The 18,940-nt window shown below is 39.2% G+C and overlaps 1 protein-coding gene and 1 long non-coding RNA gene across 6 annotated transcripts in view; one reads left to right on the top strand and one right to left on the bottom strand.

Moving 5' to 3' along the window:
* LOC130543205 (uncharacterized) overlaps window positions 1-3,709 on the bottom strand; it is a 43,074-nt gene extending 39,365 nt beyond the window's left edge. Inside the window, exon 1 of the long non-coding RNA XR_008958368.1 lies at window positions 3,154-3,709. This is a non-coding gene — a long non-coding RNA (uncharacterized LOC130543205). The remainder of the gene's footprint in view (window positions 1-3,153) is intronic.
* Window positions 3,710-3,914: 205 nt separating this feature from the next.
* HNRNPD (heterogeneous nuclear ribonucleoprotein D) overlaps window positions 3,915-18,940 on the top strand; it is a 17,315-nt gene continuing 2,289 nt past the window's right edge. For 2 of the 5 annotated variants that reach the window (XR_008958389.1, XM_026509874.4), the window contains exons 1-7: window positions 3,915-4,458; window positions 6,279-6,335; window positions 15,565-15,733; window positions 16,314-16,475; window positions 17,761-17,892; window positions 18,340-18,439; window positions 18,552-18,698. Coding sequence is in view for 4 of the 5 variants with exons in the window: in XM_026509874.4 (XP_026365659.1) it covers window positions 4,226-4,458; window positions 6,279-6,335; window positions 15,565-15,733; window positions 16,314-16,475; window positions 17,761-17,892; window positions 18,340-18,439; window positions 18,552-18,698 (1,000 nt within the window). In the remaining variant the exon portion in view is untranslated. The remainder of the gene's footprint in view (window positions 4,459-6,278; window positions 6,336-15,564; window positions 15,734-16,313; window positions 16,476-17,760; window positions 17,893-18,339; window positions 18,440-18,551; window positions 18,699-18,940) is intronic. The other 3 variants (XM_057309633.1, XM_026509876.4, XM_057309634.1) reach the window with 3 other exon arrangements.

The following is an 18,940-nucleotide window of genomic DNA, read 5'->3' as shown; positions in this document are numbered from 1 at the left end:
GGGGGGGGGGCGGCTCTACATTCTCTAAGTGAAGGGTGAGCTTCCTGACAACAGGACTGGTGATAGAGAATATTCCGTTTGGGCAACTGGTTACTTCACCTAAAATCACAAGTTAATTCTTCAATGAAATGCTTGAATCTTACTGAGGGTGTTCTGCAAGTCAGTAAATGGCTATTTAACATGGTTGTAGAAGAGGCACAAGTATGAGAATCTTGGATAGGAAATGGGTACTTCCTGTTTCTTCTGGACAGTTTATTCTAGGTTGCCAAACGGAATACATGTTCCACTTTTAAAAATGTGAGCATAGGATATGCTTGCCCCATCTGTAGAGTGTATTTAGCAGATTTAAACTGTGACTCTTATTTGCGTACATCTTGTTCTGGGTAAAAGTGATTCCAGTTTAAAATTCAAATGAACTTGTTTGCCCTTTTACAAGTACTCTTTTTTTTTTCTGCAGTTATTGCTTCACAAAGGCAGAACTCAAAGAGGATCCAATATTTCAGTGTGTTATCTGAAACGCACCGGGAACCTGAAGCAATGGAATATTTGATGTCATGGACACGAGAGAAAATCCTGCTTCCTTACAGTGGTTTGAGCCAGTCTTCTATATAGTCTTCAGCCACTTAAATACATTTTTTTTTTAAGATTTTACTTATTTATTTGAGAGAGAGAGTGGGAGAGACAGCACGAGCGTAGGGTGCGGGGCAGAGGGAGAAGCAGACTGTCTACTGAGCAGGGAGCCTGATGTGGGACTCCGAGATCATGACCTCAGCCGAAGGCAGATGCCCAACCAACTGAGCCAGCCAGGTGCCCTAAACACTACATTCTTATGAATGTGCAGTAAGGTTTTTACCTTTTAAAGGAATTTCATGCATCAGCAAGTGGTTTTTATGCCTGAGATGAAGTGGGATGGTGGGGAAAGAAGCCTTTTAAGTCCCTGGAAGCACACCTAGTTTGCCTAAGAGGCCCTGAATCTAGCTAGTTGAAAATAATGTAGTATTTTGCCAATTATTTTTTTTTTAAGATTTTATTTATTTATTTGACAGAGACAGAGACAGCCAGCGAGAGAGGGAACACAAGCAGGGGGAGTGGGAGAGGAAGAAGCAGGCTCATAGCGGAGGAGCCTGATGTGGGGCTCGATCCCACAACACCGGGATCACGCCCTGAGCCGAAGGCAGACGCTTAACCGCTGTGCCACCCAGGCGCCCCTTGTCATTCAATTATTCAACTAGAAATTACTGAGTGTCTGTTATGTGTATGTATGTGTGAGGTACGGAGCATACACAAAACGTATCTTTGCTCTCAAGGAATTCATGGTCTAGTGTAACCGCATATTTAGAATAACAGAAGTAAGGGGGCACCTGGATGGCTCAGTAAGTTAAGTGCCTGACTTCAGCTCAGGTCATGATCTTGGGGTCCTGGGATAGAGCCCTGTGTCAGTCTCCCCGCTCAGCAGGCAGTCTGCTTCTCCCTCTCCCTCTCCTCGGGCTTGTGCTCTCTCAAAAAAATAAAATCTTAAAAAAAAAAAAAAGACTAACAGAAGTAAGCATAAAAGGCTATGAGACTGGCTGATTAAATCTGCTTCAGAGAGTCTGGGAAGGCTTCACAGAAGTAGTAACACTGGATTGGGTTTTCGAAGGATGAATAGAAGTTTACTAGGTAGATGAGGAATGTGAAAAGAATTAAGGTTGAAGTGAGTTCTAAGAGGAATGCTGGGTGAATGTAGGAGCATAGAATGCTCAGATTAGGACCATAAGTAAGAATATAAGTGATACGACATTATACATGCCCACATAGCTATAGTAAAGGTGCTAGCTTTAAAACCATTCCAAGGTTTTCTGAAATTTTCAATATAAATTCCAAGAAGCTACTGGGCTACATGTGAATTAAAATGAACCTTTGGGGAAAGCCTATTACCAAAAGGTGGGCATGTCTAAAGCTATTTTTTTTCTTTTTTTAAGATTTTATTTTTTTGACAGAGAGCACAAGGAGTAGATAGGGAGAAGCAGGCTCCCTGCTGAGCAGAGTTCGATGCGGGGTTGGATCCCAGAACCCTGAGATCATGACCTGAGCTGAAGGCAGACACTTAATCGACTGAGCCACCCAGGAGCCCCTACAGCTGTCTTAAAAGGAAAATAACGCTCTCTCGCTCATGGGGCGTTGTGGGGGGGAGGGTCAGAGGGAGAGGAAGAGAATCTCAAGCAGGCTCCCCGCTGAGCCCAGAGCCTGACGCTGGGCTAGATCTTAAGACCCTGAGATTGTAACCTGAGCAGAAACCAAGTGTCCCACACTGAACCAACCGAGCCACCCATGTGCCTCAAGAATGCTCTCTTAAAGACAGAAAATATTCAAGAGACCTCCTCGTTGCCTCTAAATTGGAATACTGGTTTGAGCCCAATACTCACTTTCTCCCAGGCTACTGTTTTGACAGATGGAGACAAACCTGAAGTCACTACCACTTGATCTAAGATATGTTCTTGGCATTGCCTGTTTAAGAACTCGGTTAAGATTTTAAGACATTTTCAGAATCTGATCTGTATTCTTGAACTTTAATTACTCTCTAATGCAAATTCTGCTAGCTTAAAAAAATTAGGTATTTTTAATCATCTTCAGATTTTTAGATAATGTCCAATTAATACATTTATTTAATTATATAGTGAAAAAATATTTATTCCATAAGAGTTCTTTGCTGTATTTTGCACTAGTCTGTTTCCCCGGTGCCCGGGCACACACTAAACCACCAAATAATTACTTGTTGACTAAAGAAGAATGTAAAAACTTCATTTTCTTCGAGATGTACTGCAGGAAGCTGCAAATCTCAAAGCCCGAATAAGCCAGGTTCCAGCCATGACATTCAGGATTTTTAATAGGTCTATTAAAGAACTTTACTGTTACCGTGCATGAAACGCTTAGCGGTTCTTTTAAAAACCAAATCCCAAAACGCAACAAGCTCAAAACCTTTGTAAAGATGATTCACAGCATTTATATATTCTATTTAATATAAGGACTAAAAAACATGAAATTAAATGAACCTTTGGTTGACCTAACACACTTCCCAATTCAGTATTTTCAAAGAACTATGCTAAGTTTTAGGATCTTCAAACGAATCAGGCAAAACAAAACAATCCCTGATCTTTAAAATATGCCAGTTACCTGCTTCTTTTGACGAAAAAAATCAGGAGAAAAGCAGGCAAAACTCTTACTTGGAAAGCAAATTTAAAAGGAAAAAAACGAATCGTCAGCAGCCTCAGCCTGCCGGCCTGGGGTAGCGAAACCTGGTGACGGCAGCCGGGGAAACCTCAATGTCACCCGGTCGCGACGACTACCGCGGGCGAAGGAGCTGCGGCAGTCCGTGCACGCGCACCGCTCGGCGGACGGCGAGCCCGGCGTGTCCAGGTGCCGCGGTGGGCAGAGCCAGTGTCATGGGGCTACAACCCCCGGCAGCCTCCTTCCCCAGGTTGTGCACTACTAGACTCAAGGAGCAGCTGGCTGTGCGTCTCCACCCTCCCCCACACCTACGCCTCAGGCGCACGGGGCACAGTCCCATTCTGGGAGGCGCCACCACATCCCAGCCCGACGCCCCTGCTGCCGCCGGCAACTGCCGGCGGGCGAGTGGGTGGGCCAACTCCAGGAACCCTCGGAAGGGCGGGGGCGAAGGAAGGGGCCCCTCTAGCTGCATCTTCGAAACAGCGTTCCTTGTTCTCGATGGTCCCCGCGCGGCCGTCTTACCAAACGCAATTTCCGGTTCCTTTTAAAGGCCCCACGCTGTGCGCCGCGGCGCGAGAGAGGAAGGTATAAAAGGGAACGAGAGGGCGGGACCGAGGAGGAAGAGGAAAAAAAGCTAGCGGTAGAGGGGGCGGGGAGGCGCAAAGGGCGCGCTCTCGCGTCACGTGACCGGGACGCGCCGTTCTTCCGTCGGCCATTTTAGGTGGTCCGCGGCGGCGCCATTAAAGCGAGGAGGAGGCAAGAGCGGCCGCCGCTGCTGCTTATTCTTTTTTAGTGCAGCTAGAGAGAGCGGGAGTGCGCGCTGCGCGAGTGTGGGAGGCGAGGGGGGCAGGCCAGGGAGAGGCACAGGAGCCTTTGCAGCCGCGCGCGCCTTCTCTGTCTTGTTGTGTGCTTCGCGCGGTAGAGTGGGCGCGCGGCAGCGGCGGGGATTACTTTGCTGCTAGTTTCGGTTCGCGGCAGCGGCGGGTGTAGTCTCGGCGGCGGCGGAGGCAGTAGCACTATGTCGGAGGAGCAGTTCGGCGGGGACGGGGCGGCGGCGGCGGCAACGGCGGCGGTAGGCGGCTCGGCGGGCGAGCAAGAGGGAGCCATGGTGGCGGCGGCGCAGGGGGCAGCGGCGGCGGCGGGAAGTGGAGCCGGGACCGGGGGCGGAACCGCGGCTGGAGGCACCGAAGGGGGCACCGCCGAGTCGGAAGGGGCGAAGATCGATGCCAGTAAGAACGAGGAGGATGAAGGGTGAGTAAGAGGCGACCCGGGATAGTCAGGCCCAACTCGTTCCCCCCTCCCCCTCCCTATCCCCCGCCATTAGGCCTCGTTCCCGCTCTCTGCCCGCCCTCCAGCCCACCATGCAGTCTCCTTGCACAGTCTCCCCTTCTCTACGCTGGGTTCCCCAGGGCTTTCATTTCCTTCTCCCCCTGACTGCTTATCGCCCCCTCCCCCATCACACACGTTTCCACCTTTAGCCGTCACCATGCTGCTCCCTGGCCCGCCCTCCTTCCCTCCCTCGCCTTGGGTCTCCTCCCACCGACTTAGCCGCCAGGATTTTTTCCCGCCCGTCTAGGGGTACCTTTTTTCTTGCTCCGCTGTCCCCTTCCTTCCTTGTTTATTAAAGTCCCAGGCATAAAGATAGACACAGAAGGTTTTATGCCGGGACAGCTAAGGTTTAAATGGGTCGTCCACTTTAGCATCCCGAGGTGCTGCGATTCTTTATAGGCACATGCTTTGGGGAACCTGTAAGCTGCCCACTCTGCTCCTCCCCCCTCGGCTTCAGGCCGAATGTATTTTGTATTTCGGATAAGTTTGTTCTCAATTTCTTTTTCCACAATACACTGTCGAACAACGGCTTGCGTATTTAGGCCCTGCTTTTCAGCTTACGGAACATACTGGGCCTGGTGATATTCCCTGAATCTCTTGTTGGTACGTTCGTTTTGCTCCATGAGCTTTCGTTAAGTTCCTTGTCGGCGGGGCCTGCACTTGACTGTGGAGCTGTTTCTACCTTCAGCTTGCTGGCTGCCCTTCCCCCACCCCGCGGAGTTATTCTAACCGCGTACCCTTTTCGCGCCCTCAGCTATTGGGTTCTTCAACTGTTCATACAGATTGTAACCTTACTTTTTATGTGCAGTTTCCATTTTTTTACACCCCACCCCAGGATCCTTTTTTGGTCTCTCTTGATTTCTCCTTCCCGCTCTCTTACCCACTGTTGAAGGAGGCCCACCAGCCTTCTTTCGTAAAATGAACAAATCGTTTATTGTGCTATGGCATGATTTTTTTTGTTGTTGTTGCAGTTTTTAAAGTACTGACTTGTTCCCTCCAATTGGAATGAGTTGTGTATATTATTTAAGCTGCATGTGATATGTTAGAATGCAGCATTTGGGAGCGGGAGCATAATACAGGAGTTACCAGGAGGGACTAAATCGAGGCTCTTGGTTAGGTTTTCTTACTCCCGTTACTGACCGCTGATCTTGGGTTAACGCATCTATTCCCTTTTGTTATGGGGGGATGTGTCTGTGATTTTTATTTCAGTATAACAAGGAGAAAGGTGTGGGGGAAAAATAAGCAATAAAATGTCACTTTAATCCATCCAGTATTAGAAAACATGATTTCCTTTATTGGGAAAAAGCACAAGATTTGGAGGGTGGGAAAGAGAAGCAGCACTTCAGAATGTCGAGTTTAATCTCAGCCCAGGCAGACGTGTCAGGCTGATTGTGCTGGTTTTGGGAGAATGGAGGTGGGATGGGAAACTGAATTTACTTAATTTTGAATTACATATAGTTTAAGAAAGGAATAAGTTAAATATTTGGAAACTTAAGCCCTTAACATTTTGGTTTTTATTTTCTGAATTCTGTTCTTTGGACAGAGGTACCAAAATGATTAATTGTATAACTTGCTGTTTGGGGCAGGCTTTAGCCCTGATTTTTCAAATCACAAAGCTGCTACCCTTGTAGTTACCTACTGTTGAACTGAAGTGTAAATGAATTAAAGTTTTTAGCCCTAACAATGTCAAAAACTAAAACTAGAATTTTGATTGGTTGCTGTACCGGTTGTTAATTCCCTAGCCATTCAAACTCCTCCCCACGACACTCTGAAGCAGCGACGGCACAGCGGGAAGAATGGTAAAACTTTTAAATTTTATTTCTGTATTATAAAGGTTTCAGTAGTCATAACATGCAGAGGCTGTGTATTGATTAGTTGCCCATTGATCCCCCAGGAAATTCTAGACATAGTACAGTAGGATATCTTGTGCCTGGGATATAAAATCTTTATAGGCATCGTGTGTGATCTTTGGGCAAAATTAATGCCATTATATGGTCTTTGGTCTGTGGTAATGCATGTAATTGTGGTTTGGTTAATTAAAACAGTATAATTAGTAATACTGATATTTTTGAACAAAAAATAATACCATAATTTCAAATTTGATTTTTTTGTTAAGACAGATATTTTTGTTGGAATTCTAAGTTTAATGTTAAATATGAAGGTTACTTGATATAAAATCTTGTGTGTTTAAAATGTCTTGCATGCTCTACCGAAATATTCTGGATATGTGAAAAGTAAAACAATTTTTAAAGTAGTGTTGTGTGTGTGTATTATGGAAAAATGTATTTTATCTTCAACCATATTTGTAAGTAGAACTTTAATAACAATTGGATATGTACTATTCAGAGGCGGGCTGATGTGGTTTTTCGCTACAGCTCTTATCAGATTTTTTATTTTCTGTGCGATTTGTTTGGAATGTTAATTACAGTTGGTTCACATGTACCTGAAATTGCATGACTTCTCCGTGGAAGAATGGTAGATTATTGTTCTTTTTATCCTTCCCCTTCCCCTAAATGTCAGTCTTTCTGCTTTTAGGATTGATTTTGAGTTTTCCAGGAGTTTGTCCACCATCACTGGAGTTTAGAGGGTCAATAATTTGTAGAAAGTTGACTTAGCTATACAAACTACATTCTATTTTAAGGGCCCAATTGGGATAATATTTAAATTTTACACGAGCTTCACTTACTACTGTATTCTCCTCCGTTGAAATCTGTCTGGTTTTATATTGCAGATAAAGCTGACTGGAAATAGGCAAAAGGGAAAAGTAAAAAGACTGGGGTCAGAGATTGACATACAGAATAAAATGTTTTTGATGAAAATTAATCCATTTGGCACTGTGATAGTTCATTTTCACTGCCAGCTAATCGTGGCAAACTAAAGAAGATTAAACTGTCACTATACCTGACTTTTTTACTATATTACATGTTTCAAATCTTATGTAAGCAGTTATTTTCAGTGATTAAAAAGGACCATAAACTTAGGTTTGAGATCACTGCTATGATTCTTGTAAGAATTATTCTTGCCCTGCTACCCAATAATGTAAGCTTACAAGTTTTTTGAATGACCTCTTAGGAAAAGTGGACAATTAAATATTTATAGTTAGTGAACATTTTAGAATATGACCTATTTTCATTTTTCTGAAAACAGGATTTAACTGAGGTTTATTTTAAGTTTACATTTAACAAATAATGTTTTTGTTTTTACGGTGTAATATTTGACTTTATAAAATTACTGCTTAATCACCTAGCCTCGTCCTGTTACAGATACTCTTGTTTTTCTTTTTGGTGTGTGCACTTGTCACTCTATCTGTTCCTTTCTCTGACTCCCAGTTTGAGAGAGACTGTGCAGCAGTTTCATAATAGTCTCAGGAATGAGGATAAGACTGGCTTTACTAGATATAAAATCATCCAAATTGATGGGTTAAACACATTTCTGTATGCATTCCTTTTTACAATTTTAATTTGAGAATAAAGTTACTACAATATGATCCTTAAAATTTTAAAAATGAGTTTGTTGTGCACTCAAGGTTTTTTTTATGGTGAATATAAGAATAAACAGCTATTCTTAGGAGGGCATGCCTATTATATCTGTTTGTGGATGTTTCCACATTTCAGACCTTTGGAATAATTTATTCATTTCCATAATAAAATACTTTCCTGAGATCATCTCATTTTAATCTTTCCAACTTTAACATCCCTGGTTTTTACTTGTAAGCAGTTGCGCTGGAATTTCCTATTTTTGTGTGGGTTCATGTTCTTTACAGGGCTGCAGTTCTTTTAGGATAGGTAACTTAAAGTTACTTTGTGTGGGGCAAAATACACATGCCATGTAGCAGAGCTACCTGGAGGAGAGTTAAGTATCAAAATAAGTGGAAAACTATAATACTGTTAGCTTTCAGACAGTTTTATAAGGTAGGTACATTGACTTGCCTGCATTGGATTTGGCAGGAAGCAAAATAATTCCGTTCAGTTATCAGCCAAAGTACAGGAGTACTCCTTGTCTAATAACAGGGCAGTAGATCTGGACCTATGACCATTAGTGTCTAAGCTCATGGGATTTCTTCCTGTTTGGGAATTTTGTAAATTAATTTTGCTGTCGACTGCTCTCTGATTTTTAAGAAATGGGCGTACACGTTTTTGTTTTAAATATTTGAGATTATAATGTACACCCTAGTGCTTTTGGGGCATTCTGAAAGTTGCTTTATAAAACAGTTAACTTTTAAAGCAGTCTCATACCTAATTTACTGGTCTTCAATTCAGTAAAGTTGGGTTTATTGTAAGTTGAGACCCTGAGTGGATGGTCTGAATTTTAGTGTTCTTTGGAACCTTTAACAAGTTTCTAGTATTAAAATTGCTGAAATTGATGCTCCCAAGTCTCAAGATGATGAACTTATAAGGGTAGAGGAGTATTCTTTTCATTTCAAATTATGGAAGATACAAAATCACCTGACCTTAAGGGTTTGGAATTGGAGAAAATCATTGTGGTTTTTTTCAGTGCTGCCTTTTGAGATAAATCTACTTGGCCTGAAGCCTGGGTTTTTTTCCTCCAAGTCATGTGACTTCTATAAACTAAGTATGTTTAATGTGTATTTTTAATATTGCCTGGGTATTCTGTCCTCTGTAAGGCTGCTCTAATTTAAGAAAGTTTTGAACCTACTATTGGGGTGTGTGATTTGTGGCCAATATAGAGGATGATTAGTTTGAGTCTTCAAGCAATATGTGCTATGCTTGAAAGCATTTAAAAAGGAATAGAATAATAACCTTTTTCCTATTCCACTTAAAGCTGTGCACCTCAAGTGTGTGTGCAGATTGACAAATGGAGTGAAACAACTTCTGTTAGTCCAAGATTTGACTTTAGTTCTGCTTCAACGTTTTAGTAGATAGGGCACTGAACTGGATGCTGGAAGCGTGGGATCTGTTTCTGTTACTTCACTTCCAACAGTGTGGTCTCAGGTAATATAACATGTTTGTTACTTGGTTTGCTGATCTATGTGTTGGAAACAATGCTCACCACAGGAAGATTGACTACATAGCCTGCTTTCATAGCTTGTGTGTGTTTATCCGGTGCCTTAATAGTTGATACTGCCAGTGATTTACTCCTGTGGAGTAAAGGTAAGCATGTTTTAGTTTCTGGAGTATTAAATTGTATATTGGAGCTAGACATTTAAGATTATTTGGGGGTGGGGAAACTTGTAATGCTGGTAGTGTTTGGCCAGTAACCAGGGTGGTGGTTGTAAGTATTGGGTCATGTCCTGTAAACTCCTGCTTATCCAGACTTGAAACTACCACACAGTTCAAACAGCTAGGAAATTTTCCCTCTCTCCCTTTAGTCTTGTAAGAAAGATAGAGGAAAAACTATCAGCAAGTACACTCAGAAAGCAACCAATAGGCAATGTTATGGAATCAATCTTCCGTAATTTTTCCTTTTTACTGTTAAAAAGTAATGTGATTTTAAAGCATTGGAAGAGTCTAAAATTATATCAAGAATGGTGAAAATTATTTTCTGAGTTTAGTGTTCGTATCTAAATTGATTTCCAATAGAAGACTACAGAATTGTTAGTGTGTAGTAATCTCAGTTAACCAGAACCTTAATCTCTAGGTTAAGGAAACCCCATTCCTTAACCTTTAGGTAGATGGGAGTTTACCTTCTAAAGCTGATAGAGAGTTTATTTTAAAAGTGAAAATATAGGAAGTCATTCCTTCCATGGAATGAAAGGAAAAGGGGGAGATTTTTGGGTTAAACATTAAAGTTTACTTAAAACCTGTCATCTTATTAGCTATTATGTTTTCAACCTAATTATCATTTTTAGTCATTTAGGTTCATTCTAAAGTATGAAGTAGTAATGAGATTTAATATGCTAGGTTAGAGGAGTTAATCTTTATTGACTTGTTAAAAGTTTGTCAGTTTGTTTTGGGAAGGTATTTTTTGTACAGATTCTGAAATGATTACCCTACCATGTGGTACTATCTAGTTGTAAAAAAGTAACCCCTGCCTCCCGTTATAGGTAGTTACCTAACTTTAAAGTAAATCTATACTTTCTGGCAGCTCTTTCTGCCCACAGGTCCTGTCCTGTGCTTTAACAAAACCACCTTTCTGCACCAAAAAAAAATCCCAATAAATAAATCTGTACTTTTTAAGGAAAAATAATGATTTTATATGTGTTGGTGGGATTTCCCTTATATTTTGTCATTTCAGGATTTTAAAGGAACAATTTTAACAATAAAATACCGAAAATTTAAAACGAGTTAGTGATATGCTTGAAAGTTACTCTGAAAGCAGTGACAGTGATTGGCCAGTCATGTTATGTACTTGAAATATATATCAGATTGACATTGTTTTTTTTTTTTTTTTAAACTGTCAGAACTTGTTATGAAACCACATATGGAAAATAATGAGTTGTCAGGAAGTGTTTGAAAGTTACAGAATATTATTTTGGCCCTATTTCAAAATAGGGAGGGAGTGTAAATGGTGTTTATCATTTTACCTTGAGTAAGGTTTTTCACAGTAGAGCCTTCTTAGAAGTATCTTTAAATAAAAAACTGTTGACTTTTGGAGTATTAAATCTAGTGATCTCAGTAATACAGAGAATAAGTTTCTTTGGGTGTGAAAAAAACAGGAGTATTACATCAACATTTTCATCAGCCAGCACTGCTCCATATGTATTACCTTTTATATTTTGAAATTCCTTGCTAAATACTGGCATTTACGTGGAGTATAGACAAGTCACTGAGATGGTTTTTTAACTACATTTATTTAAGATTTTTTTTTAGGCAACTAATTTCTAGTCTGTATTTTTTACATAGGATATTTAAACGTTTTGGGTTAAGTCTATATCTACAATCTTCATATCCATTTACATAAGACCTCATTCTGGCTTTTTCCTCTTAATGTTGATGACTTCATAGAGCCCATGCAGATTTTTTAAAAATTAAGGTAATGAGTAAATGAAAACATTGCTCTGTTAAATTATATTTAAATTGTTCTCTACCCCTTCTAAATAATTTTTTATTGAGCACTTGGGAAATTCCAGACTATGTTCTGTGCCTTTTAAGTGTATTTGCTCCTTTATTTTATTATTATTATTTTTTTAAAGTAAGGTCCATGCCCAATGTGGGGCTTGAACTCAGCTCTGATTTCAGGAGTCTCATGGTCTGTCGACTGAGCCCGTCAGCACCCCTGTGTTTGCTCATTTAAACCTTACTGAAGATTCATGAAATAGGCCCTTCGTCCTCTCATTTACAGATGAGGAAACAGTCTTGGGCTTTTGTTTTCCTGAGGGTCATACAGTTAATACATGATGGAGGTAGGATTTACACTCAGGTGGTTTGGCTTCCTCTAAATTTACTTGAGAGTGTTCCACTAAACAGTCTAAATTCCTAAATGACATTGGATAGCATTTGGAAAGTCATCCGCACCAAGTTACATAATTTTATGTGCATCGTTTAATATTATAATATGGTGTAATATCAGTACCTTTAAAAGCAAGGAGATTTCAGTTGTTGAGTAGGTGTTTTAAATTGAATACTATATTGCCTCTGGGGTGCTAAATAGCGTAGTGGGATTAAGAAGTTAAACTATCAGTAAAATACTGTAGATGAAGTCCTGTGTTTCTATTAGGATTGTTGATTTCACTTACAACTAAGGATGAAATTTTAAACTTGTGTTGGAGGATTAGGGGCCCATTTTTGTTGCTACTTGAACAAGTCTTGTGACTAAGTTTTACCTTGGCTGCTTAGGATTTTCTGAAGTTCTGTCTCCCTCATTGTAAGTGTTAGCACAGCTCTGCAGGAGTGACAGCAACTTGAAATTCACTTTTGGTATTCAAGGCAGCAGAGGTAATCTGGATGGACAATAGGTTCTGTGCTTTAAGCAAAATAAGTATATCTTATGCCATCTCATAATTTGAGAGAGCGTGTCAGAATGCTAGTTCTGAGAGGCTAAAATAAAAATAACAGGCCTTTTCTTGCTTTATTCTACCATTATATCTTGGTGTATCTACTGAATAAAGATTTGATGGATTTAACATGTTCCATTTAGTAAGGATGGAATGATTTGGAACAGTTTGTGTTCATTGTAGGATTTACCTGTCTGGCTATCAGTTGTGTGGCAGCCTTCCTTGTTAGAGCAGCTAAAGCTATAGCACTTTGGGGCTGCCAAAATGGCAATGCATTTGTCTCAAAGAGCCACTTAGGCTCTTGCTCTGAGGCTGTTCTTTCTTTATGCAAAATTTGCCCGTGTTCAGGTGCTGGCTACCCACCCCACAGAATGGAAGGGGCGGGGTGGATTTAACAGCAACTGGTGATTAACCTGGCAAAAATGAAAAATAAAACTTGTTAAAAGTACTAAGAAATGAGACGGACTTAGTGTATTAATAGTTCTCTCATTTCAGAAGAGCCTTTGGGCATGCTACAGTAGCTAGTATAAATCAGTGGTGACTGACCTGTACAGTGTTTGAATCATGATTACTGTATTTAAGAAGGCAGACGTGTGTGATGTGTTGTAGAAAAAAAAAATTCATCCCAAATAATTGAAGGTTAAAAAACAACTGGGGAGATATTGGAGGGCAGCAGTGTTTTTAAAAAAGGTGGAATATTTGGCTCATTCTCTAAAGGTGCTGGATAGCTGAAGTTTTACTATGTATTTTGCTCTAGTTTTTTGAGAAACAGTTATGATTCTGTGTAATATGTATAAATTATAGTTGACCAGACTTTTAATATTCCGTCCAAAGGGGATTTGATTGTTAGGAAAAGCAGCATCTTCAGTGACCTTTTAGCTTTAAGGTAGTAGGCAAATTTAACAACTTCTGTACTAACGACTGTATTAAAGGTGGGAAGTTTTTTATAGAGAGTTCTTTATTGGGCCAGTTGATGAGTTAGTATGCTTATCCAGTATTTAAGAAAACGGACTTTCTATGCTGTGAAAACATTTGGGGCTTGTGAATAATAATAGGACATGCCTCATTCATGGGGTTATAATTTATTTCTTTGTAATTATTTTGTTTTTTAAATAATTTCAAATCAAGGACACTAACCCAGTATAAACTTTGCCTTGGTTAAATAAAATCAAAACTAATTCTGTCTTGATATATGAGGAACTGATCAGGCAAAATATTCTTGCCCTTCGACTTTAGCTTTTTAAAACAAGGCTTTTGTTATTGTATTCTCTTCAGGCTGAAATAATTTCATACTGTTAAATTATTGATGGAAAATTTTTGTAATAACAGAAGGTGGTAATTCAGTAGTTAAATTTCAACTTACTTGAAATTGTTTCTGTTCTAGAATTGCCACAGATACCTGAGCAAGAGGTCATTGCTTTATAGTTTGTTCTTTCTCATCTTTAAAAATACAGCAGTGTCCTTACCTTGAAAGGGTAAATGTTGCTAATGAACTTTCATTTATGAAGGAAGTGCTCTGGATCTTTAGGTTATAAAAGTAAAGTGTTTTTAAGGCATACGTTTAAGTGACAAGGATTGGATTTTAGAAAGTGCATTATTTGAATGAAAGAAAATGTAATTGAGAATAACTTTTTTCCGTGAAATTGGCAATAAACATTAAAAACTACCTATACAATATCATGGGTGTTTTTGTTATGTTCATTTGAATATAAAATACAGAAAGGGGTTAATTAGGGTTACTTCAAGAATGGAGATTTTATTAGAGGAAGTCCTGAAAGTTAAGCATATAAATGACCCAGCTTTACGTTATGATACATGTACTAATCGAAAACTTAACCTGAAATGGGAAGCACAGTATATACTGAAAGTAAGACTTCTTTTGCCTTATGAGTTCATTTTGTCATCAGAACCAAAAACAAGTCTATGGTAAGATAGTAAGATCAGTAACACCTCAGTTAATCTGGCATCTTTAGGGGAGAAGCAGAACGAGATCTCATTCTAGGGACACGATTGGCCTCTTGTTGCAAGAATTGGATTTAGTGGCAATATCCTAAAAGCCCACAAGATGGAGATGTTACCTGCTTTAATTTCTATCTGGAGCTGAAAGTTAGTACCACATCCCCATCCCTACCACAGTTACAAAGATGAGAAATCATTGAGCAAGTGTGAATTTATTCCCGTAAAATTGTTAGCTTTCACATAACAAATTCTGACAGTTTACCCTTAAAATAAAAATCTCCAGTCCTGTCTCTTTAAAGGGTAGGAGTTTGTGTGTAAGCTCTTTGGGGTGGGCTAAGGGATGGCAGAGGGGGCAGATGTAAAAGCAATGAGCTGCCAAGTCAGAGCTTTGTAGCATTTTGCTGCAATAAAAATAATACTTGACCTGAGGGGTTTTGTTTTTGTTTTTTTGAGTATTTATATTTGGTCTTAAAGTGTTCTGGTGGTTTCCACTTACCACCGGTCATTTTTTAGCATCTTCAAGGTTTAAATATTTTATTGCTGGTTAACTGAGGTTCTACTGTAAATAAATCATATGTTAATTAGTGGATTGTGCTTCAATGGGTAATTTTTGTTCACTAAATTTATATTTTTGTCTTTATCGAGGACTCTTAGCACATCAAAAAACTTAGCTTACGACTTAATTGTGAGACTTAGAATTTTCCATTTTATGTGCTAAGAGTTTCGTTAATGGGAGAACAGTTAAATACAAAGCTTCAGCATAGACATGCTGGTTGCTGTGATCAGTGGGGATTGCATAGCCCTTTTGCAAGTTTAATGAAGATCTGGAAGAGAAATTTGAAGCTAAAATTCTGTGTTTTGCGGTTAACCAATATTTGACTTGTAATTTAAGACTTAAACGTGTAGTATTTTTACATTAGGGTTACATTTCTCTTTCTGACATGTAAAAAAGAATTTGCTGCTTCCTCACTATTATAGTTATGCAGATGCAGCAGTAATAAGCAAAACTTGACAAAACTGGAATGGGGTGTTTTGATACATGGTAATATAGGAAGAGTGACATTATTAAGCTGCCCAGTAAATTGGTGCAGTTTGGGAAAGGTATTGTTACGATACTTAAGGCAAAGTTTATTTATTTGTTTTTAGCATTTTAATATTACTTTTTGTCTTTACAGGAAAATGTTTATAGGAGGCCTTAGCTGGGACACTACAAAGAAAGATCTGAAGGACTACTTCTCCAAATTTGGTGAAGTTGTAGACTGCACTCTGAAGTTAGATCCTATCACAGGGCGATCAAGGGGTTTTGGCTTTGTGCTATTTAAAGAGTCGGAGAGTGTAGATAAGGTATTGTGTTATGTGTTCTGATCGGTTAATAATGTAAGATGTGGATAATGTAAGATGTGGATAGTTTGATACACTAATTTCCCCGTTTGTGATTTCCCCTTTTGCAGTATATGAGGGAAGAGCTGTAGTTCTTAACCAGTATATTTTATGAAGAGTCCTTTAATTGTTTACTGAATACCTTCTATATGGCAGGCTGTACATGAAAAAAATAACTTTAAAAATGCTGAGACTTAAAGACATCTGATTAAAAGGATGATTTGTGACAAGTTAACAGAAGTATAGATTTTGAAATTTCTTGGACTAAGGGAAAGTAGCAGTCATGTTTATGTTGTTGACAGTTAAAAGCGAGATGGTTTTCTAGTAATTAATTAGATTTGTGTCTCCCCTCCCCATTCTTACTGACACTTAGGTTTGAACACTGTTCTATGTTAGCTGATGTCATATCACCATAATTTGATGGTTTAGTTATGAGCAAGTCAGCATATACCTGGCATTAGCTATATTTATAATTATTAAGTAAGTTAATAATCTGAACTTCAATTAAGATACATACTTAAATGAAAACCTTCAATTTCCTTAGGTCATGGATCAGAAAGAACATAAATTGAATGGGAAGGTGATTGATCCTAAAAGGGCCAAAGCCATGAAAACAAAAGAACCTGTTAAAAAAATTTTTGTTGGTGGCCTTTCTCCAGATACACCTGAAGAGAAAATAAGGGAGTACTTTGGTGGTTTTGGTGAGGTATGTGATAATGTTTTGACCCAGTTTTTGTCAAAATCAGTGTGAATATAATTGTCACATTATATTTTCAAAGTTGGTAAGAAGTTTGGACTAATTATGTGATTTGTTTTGAAAGAAGGATATTGTAAATCGTTGCCAGATCTTTGAAGGTTTGATGATTGGATTTTTCTCATTTATTGAATGTACAGGGTACACAAAGATGAGATAGACATTCTTACCTTGAGGAATTTACCAAATGTGTAGAAGAAATAAAAATAGAAACATGAGGAAGGGGGGGAGGGCGCCTGGGTGGCTCAGTCGTTAAGCGTCTGCCTTCGGCTCAGGGCGTGATCCCGGCGTTATGGGATCGAGCCCCACATGGGGCTCCTCTGCTGGGGGCCTGCTTCTTCCTCTCCTACTCCCCCTGCTTGTGTTCCCTCTCTCACTGGCTGTCTCTCTGTCAAATAAATAAATAAAATCTTAAAAAAAAAAAAAAAAGAAACATGAGGAAGAAACCCAGATTGGATTACCTGAGATATTAGCAGGAAATGATTCAGTTGAGAATAGGAAAGGAATGCTTTAAGAATAGGATATAGTGCTTTCTCAATTAAAAAAAAAAAACATGTATATGTGCAAATTTTATGAGTCTAATTCTAGACTTAGTGAAACCAAAGTTCCTTTTGTGAGTTAATGATTTAAAGCTAAGATGAGAAATTTGTGGCTTTGCATGCCAGATACAGCCTGTAGACATCTTTTGCTTGATTTAAACAGCATGTTTCGTTGTTTGTATTTAGGTTGAGATATTTCCCATACATAATTTGGATATCTAGCTTTTCCTTAAATATTTGCAAGAGCAAGCGACATTGGAACTGCCTTCTTGCATGGCAGTAGCCCTCTAAGATGCGAATAGCAGCCTCCACCTTTGGTTAGTTATATGTTCTCCAGTTTTCAGTGGTCCTCATCACCCCCAATTTTTTTCCCCAAATGCAGTCATCTTTCTCCTGTTTTTCTTAAAATTGACTGTTACCTTCTGTTCTTGGTCGGCATTTGAGTTTGTGACCCTTGAATGAAGTAGCAAATGTCAGTACCCTGTAAAAAGCTTGTTTTTATAAATAGGTTTGAAGACTTTTTAGGTGGAATGGATATTCTAATTTGAAATTAGAAATTCTAAAAATAAATGGAGAGATACAGTGGAATAGAATTTGGGGGCCAAATATATTTTCTTTGTGTTTTTCCCACTAAATTTGTGCTTTTATTGTCAATCACATGGAAACTAAGGTATTAAAACTTATTTTTTTGATATCAGGTGGAATCCATAGAGCTCCCTATGGACAACAAGACCAATAAGAGGCGTGGATTCTGCTTTATTACTTTTAAGGAAGAGGAACCAGTGAAGAAGATAATGGAAAAGAAATACCACAATGTTGGTCTTAGTAAAGTAAGTTAAGCATCCATTTACTTACAGAGAAAGCTAGCTTTTGTAGTTTTATCATCTGCTTTCTGTAAAGGCTTCAGTTTGCATGCTTGTGTTTTAAGACATCTCATTGGCTTCTTATTTATCAAAAGTCGTTGATTACCATTTTTTGCTTTTACTAGGGAGCAGGAGGAAAACATTGTATTTAAGTGAATTTTTGTCTAGGCTCTACCGAAAGATAGTGTTTGAGGGCCTGATGAGTAGAATGTGGCAACCTATCCTAAGCAAGTAACTCTTGGATATCATTAGAGGAGATTATTTCTTTAAGTACCGGTGATTGGTTTAATTGGTAAACTGACTTTGAGGAAAGTATCCATGAGCTCTATTTTAGACAGTATAGGCTATTGTGTTTATTACCAATTTTGATGTATTTTCTTGAGTCCATATAATAACATAATCTTTCTCTTTTAGTGTGAAATAAAAGTAGCCATGTCGAAGGAACAGTATCAGCAACAGCAACAGTGGGGATCTAGAGGAGGATTTGCAGGAAGAGCTCGTGGAAGAGGTGGTGGTAAGCTAGAGCCTAAGTTTACTCTATCTTAAGCTTTTCTGCTTTTTAATTATCCTGAAGTAAAGATCTTTGCTGATCTTCTGACTTTAGTGAACCTATTAATGTGCTGCAGGCCCCAGTCAAAACTGGAACCAGGGATATAGTAACTATTGGAATCAAGGCTATGGCAACTATGGATATAACAGCCAAGGTTACGGTGGTTATGGAGGATATGACTACACTGGTTACAACAACTACTATGGATATGGTGATTATAGCAGTAAGTACTATACTTTTTATATTAACTGCTATTTGACATTTATTTTGTACAAATTTGGATAGGTAGAAAGGTTAGTGTAGCTTTGCCAAGTGCAAACTGCCTCAGGTTTCAAATTCCTGGAAACTTGAAACTGTGGCCATTTTATTGCTCGGTTCCTCCCAGCCTGTATACCACATGCACACTATAAGGATAGGGTGTATGTGTGCTTCTGTTAGGCTTTTTATTTTTCTTGCATTTAAAAA

Source organism: Ursus arctos, unplaced genomic scaffold (genome assembly GCF_023065955.2).
Source record: "Ursus arctos isolate Adak ecotype North America unplaced genomic scaffold, UrsArc2.0 scaffold_9, whole genome shotgun sequence".
Classification (NCBI taxonomy): Eukaryota; Metazoa; Chordata; class Mammalia; order Carnivora; family Ursidae; genus Ursus; species Ursus arctos.
The sequence above is the reverse complement of the archived record's forward strand: the minus strand, read 5'-3'. Positions and strand labels throughout refer to the sequence as shown.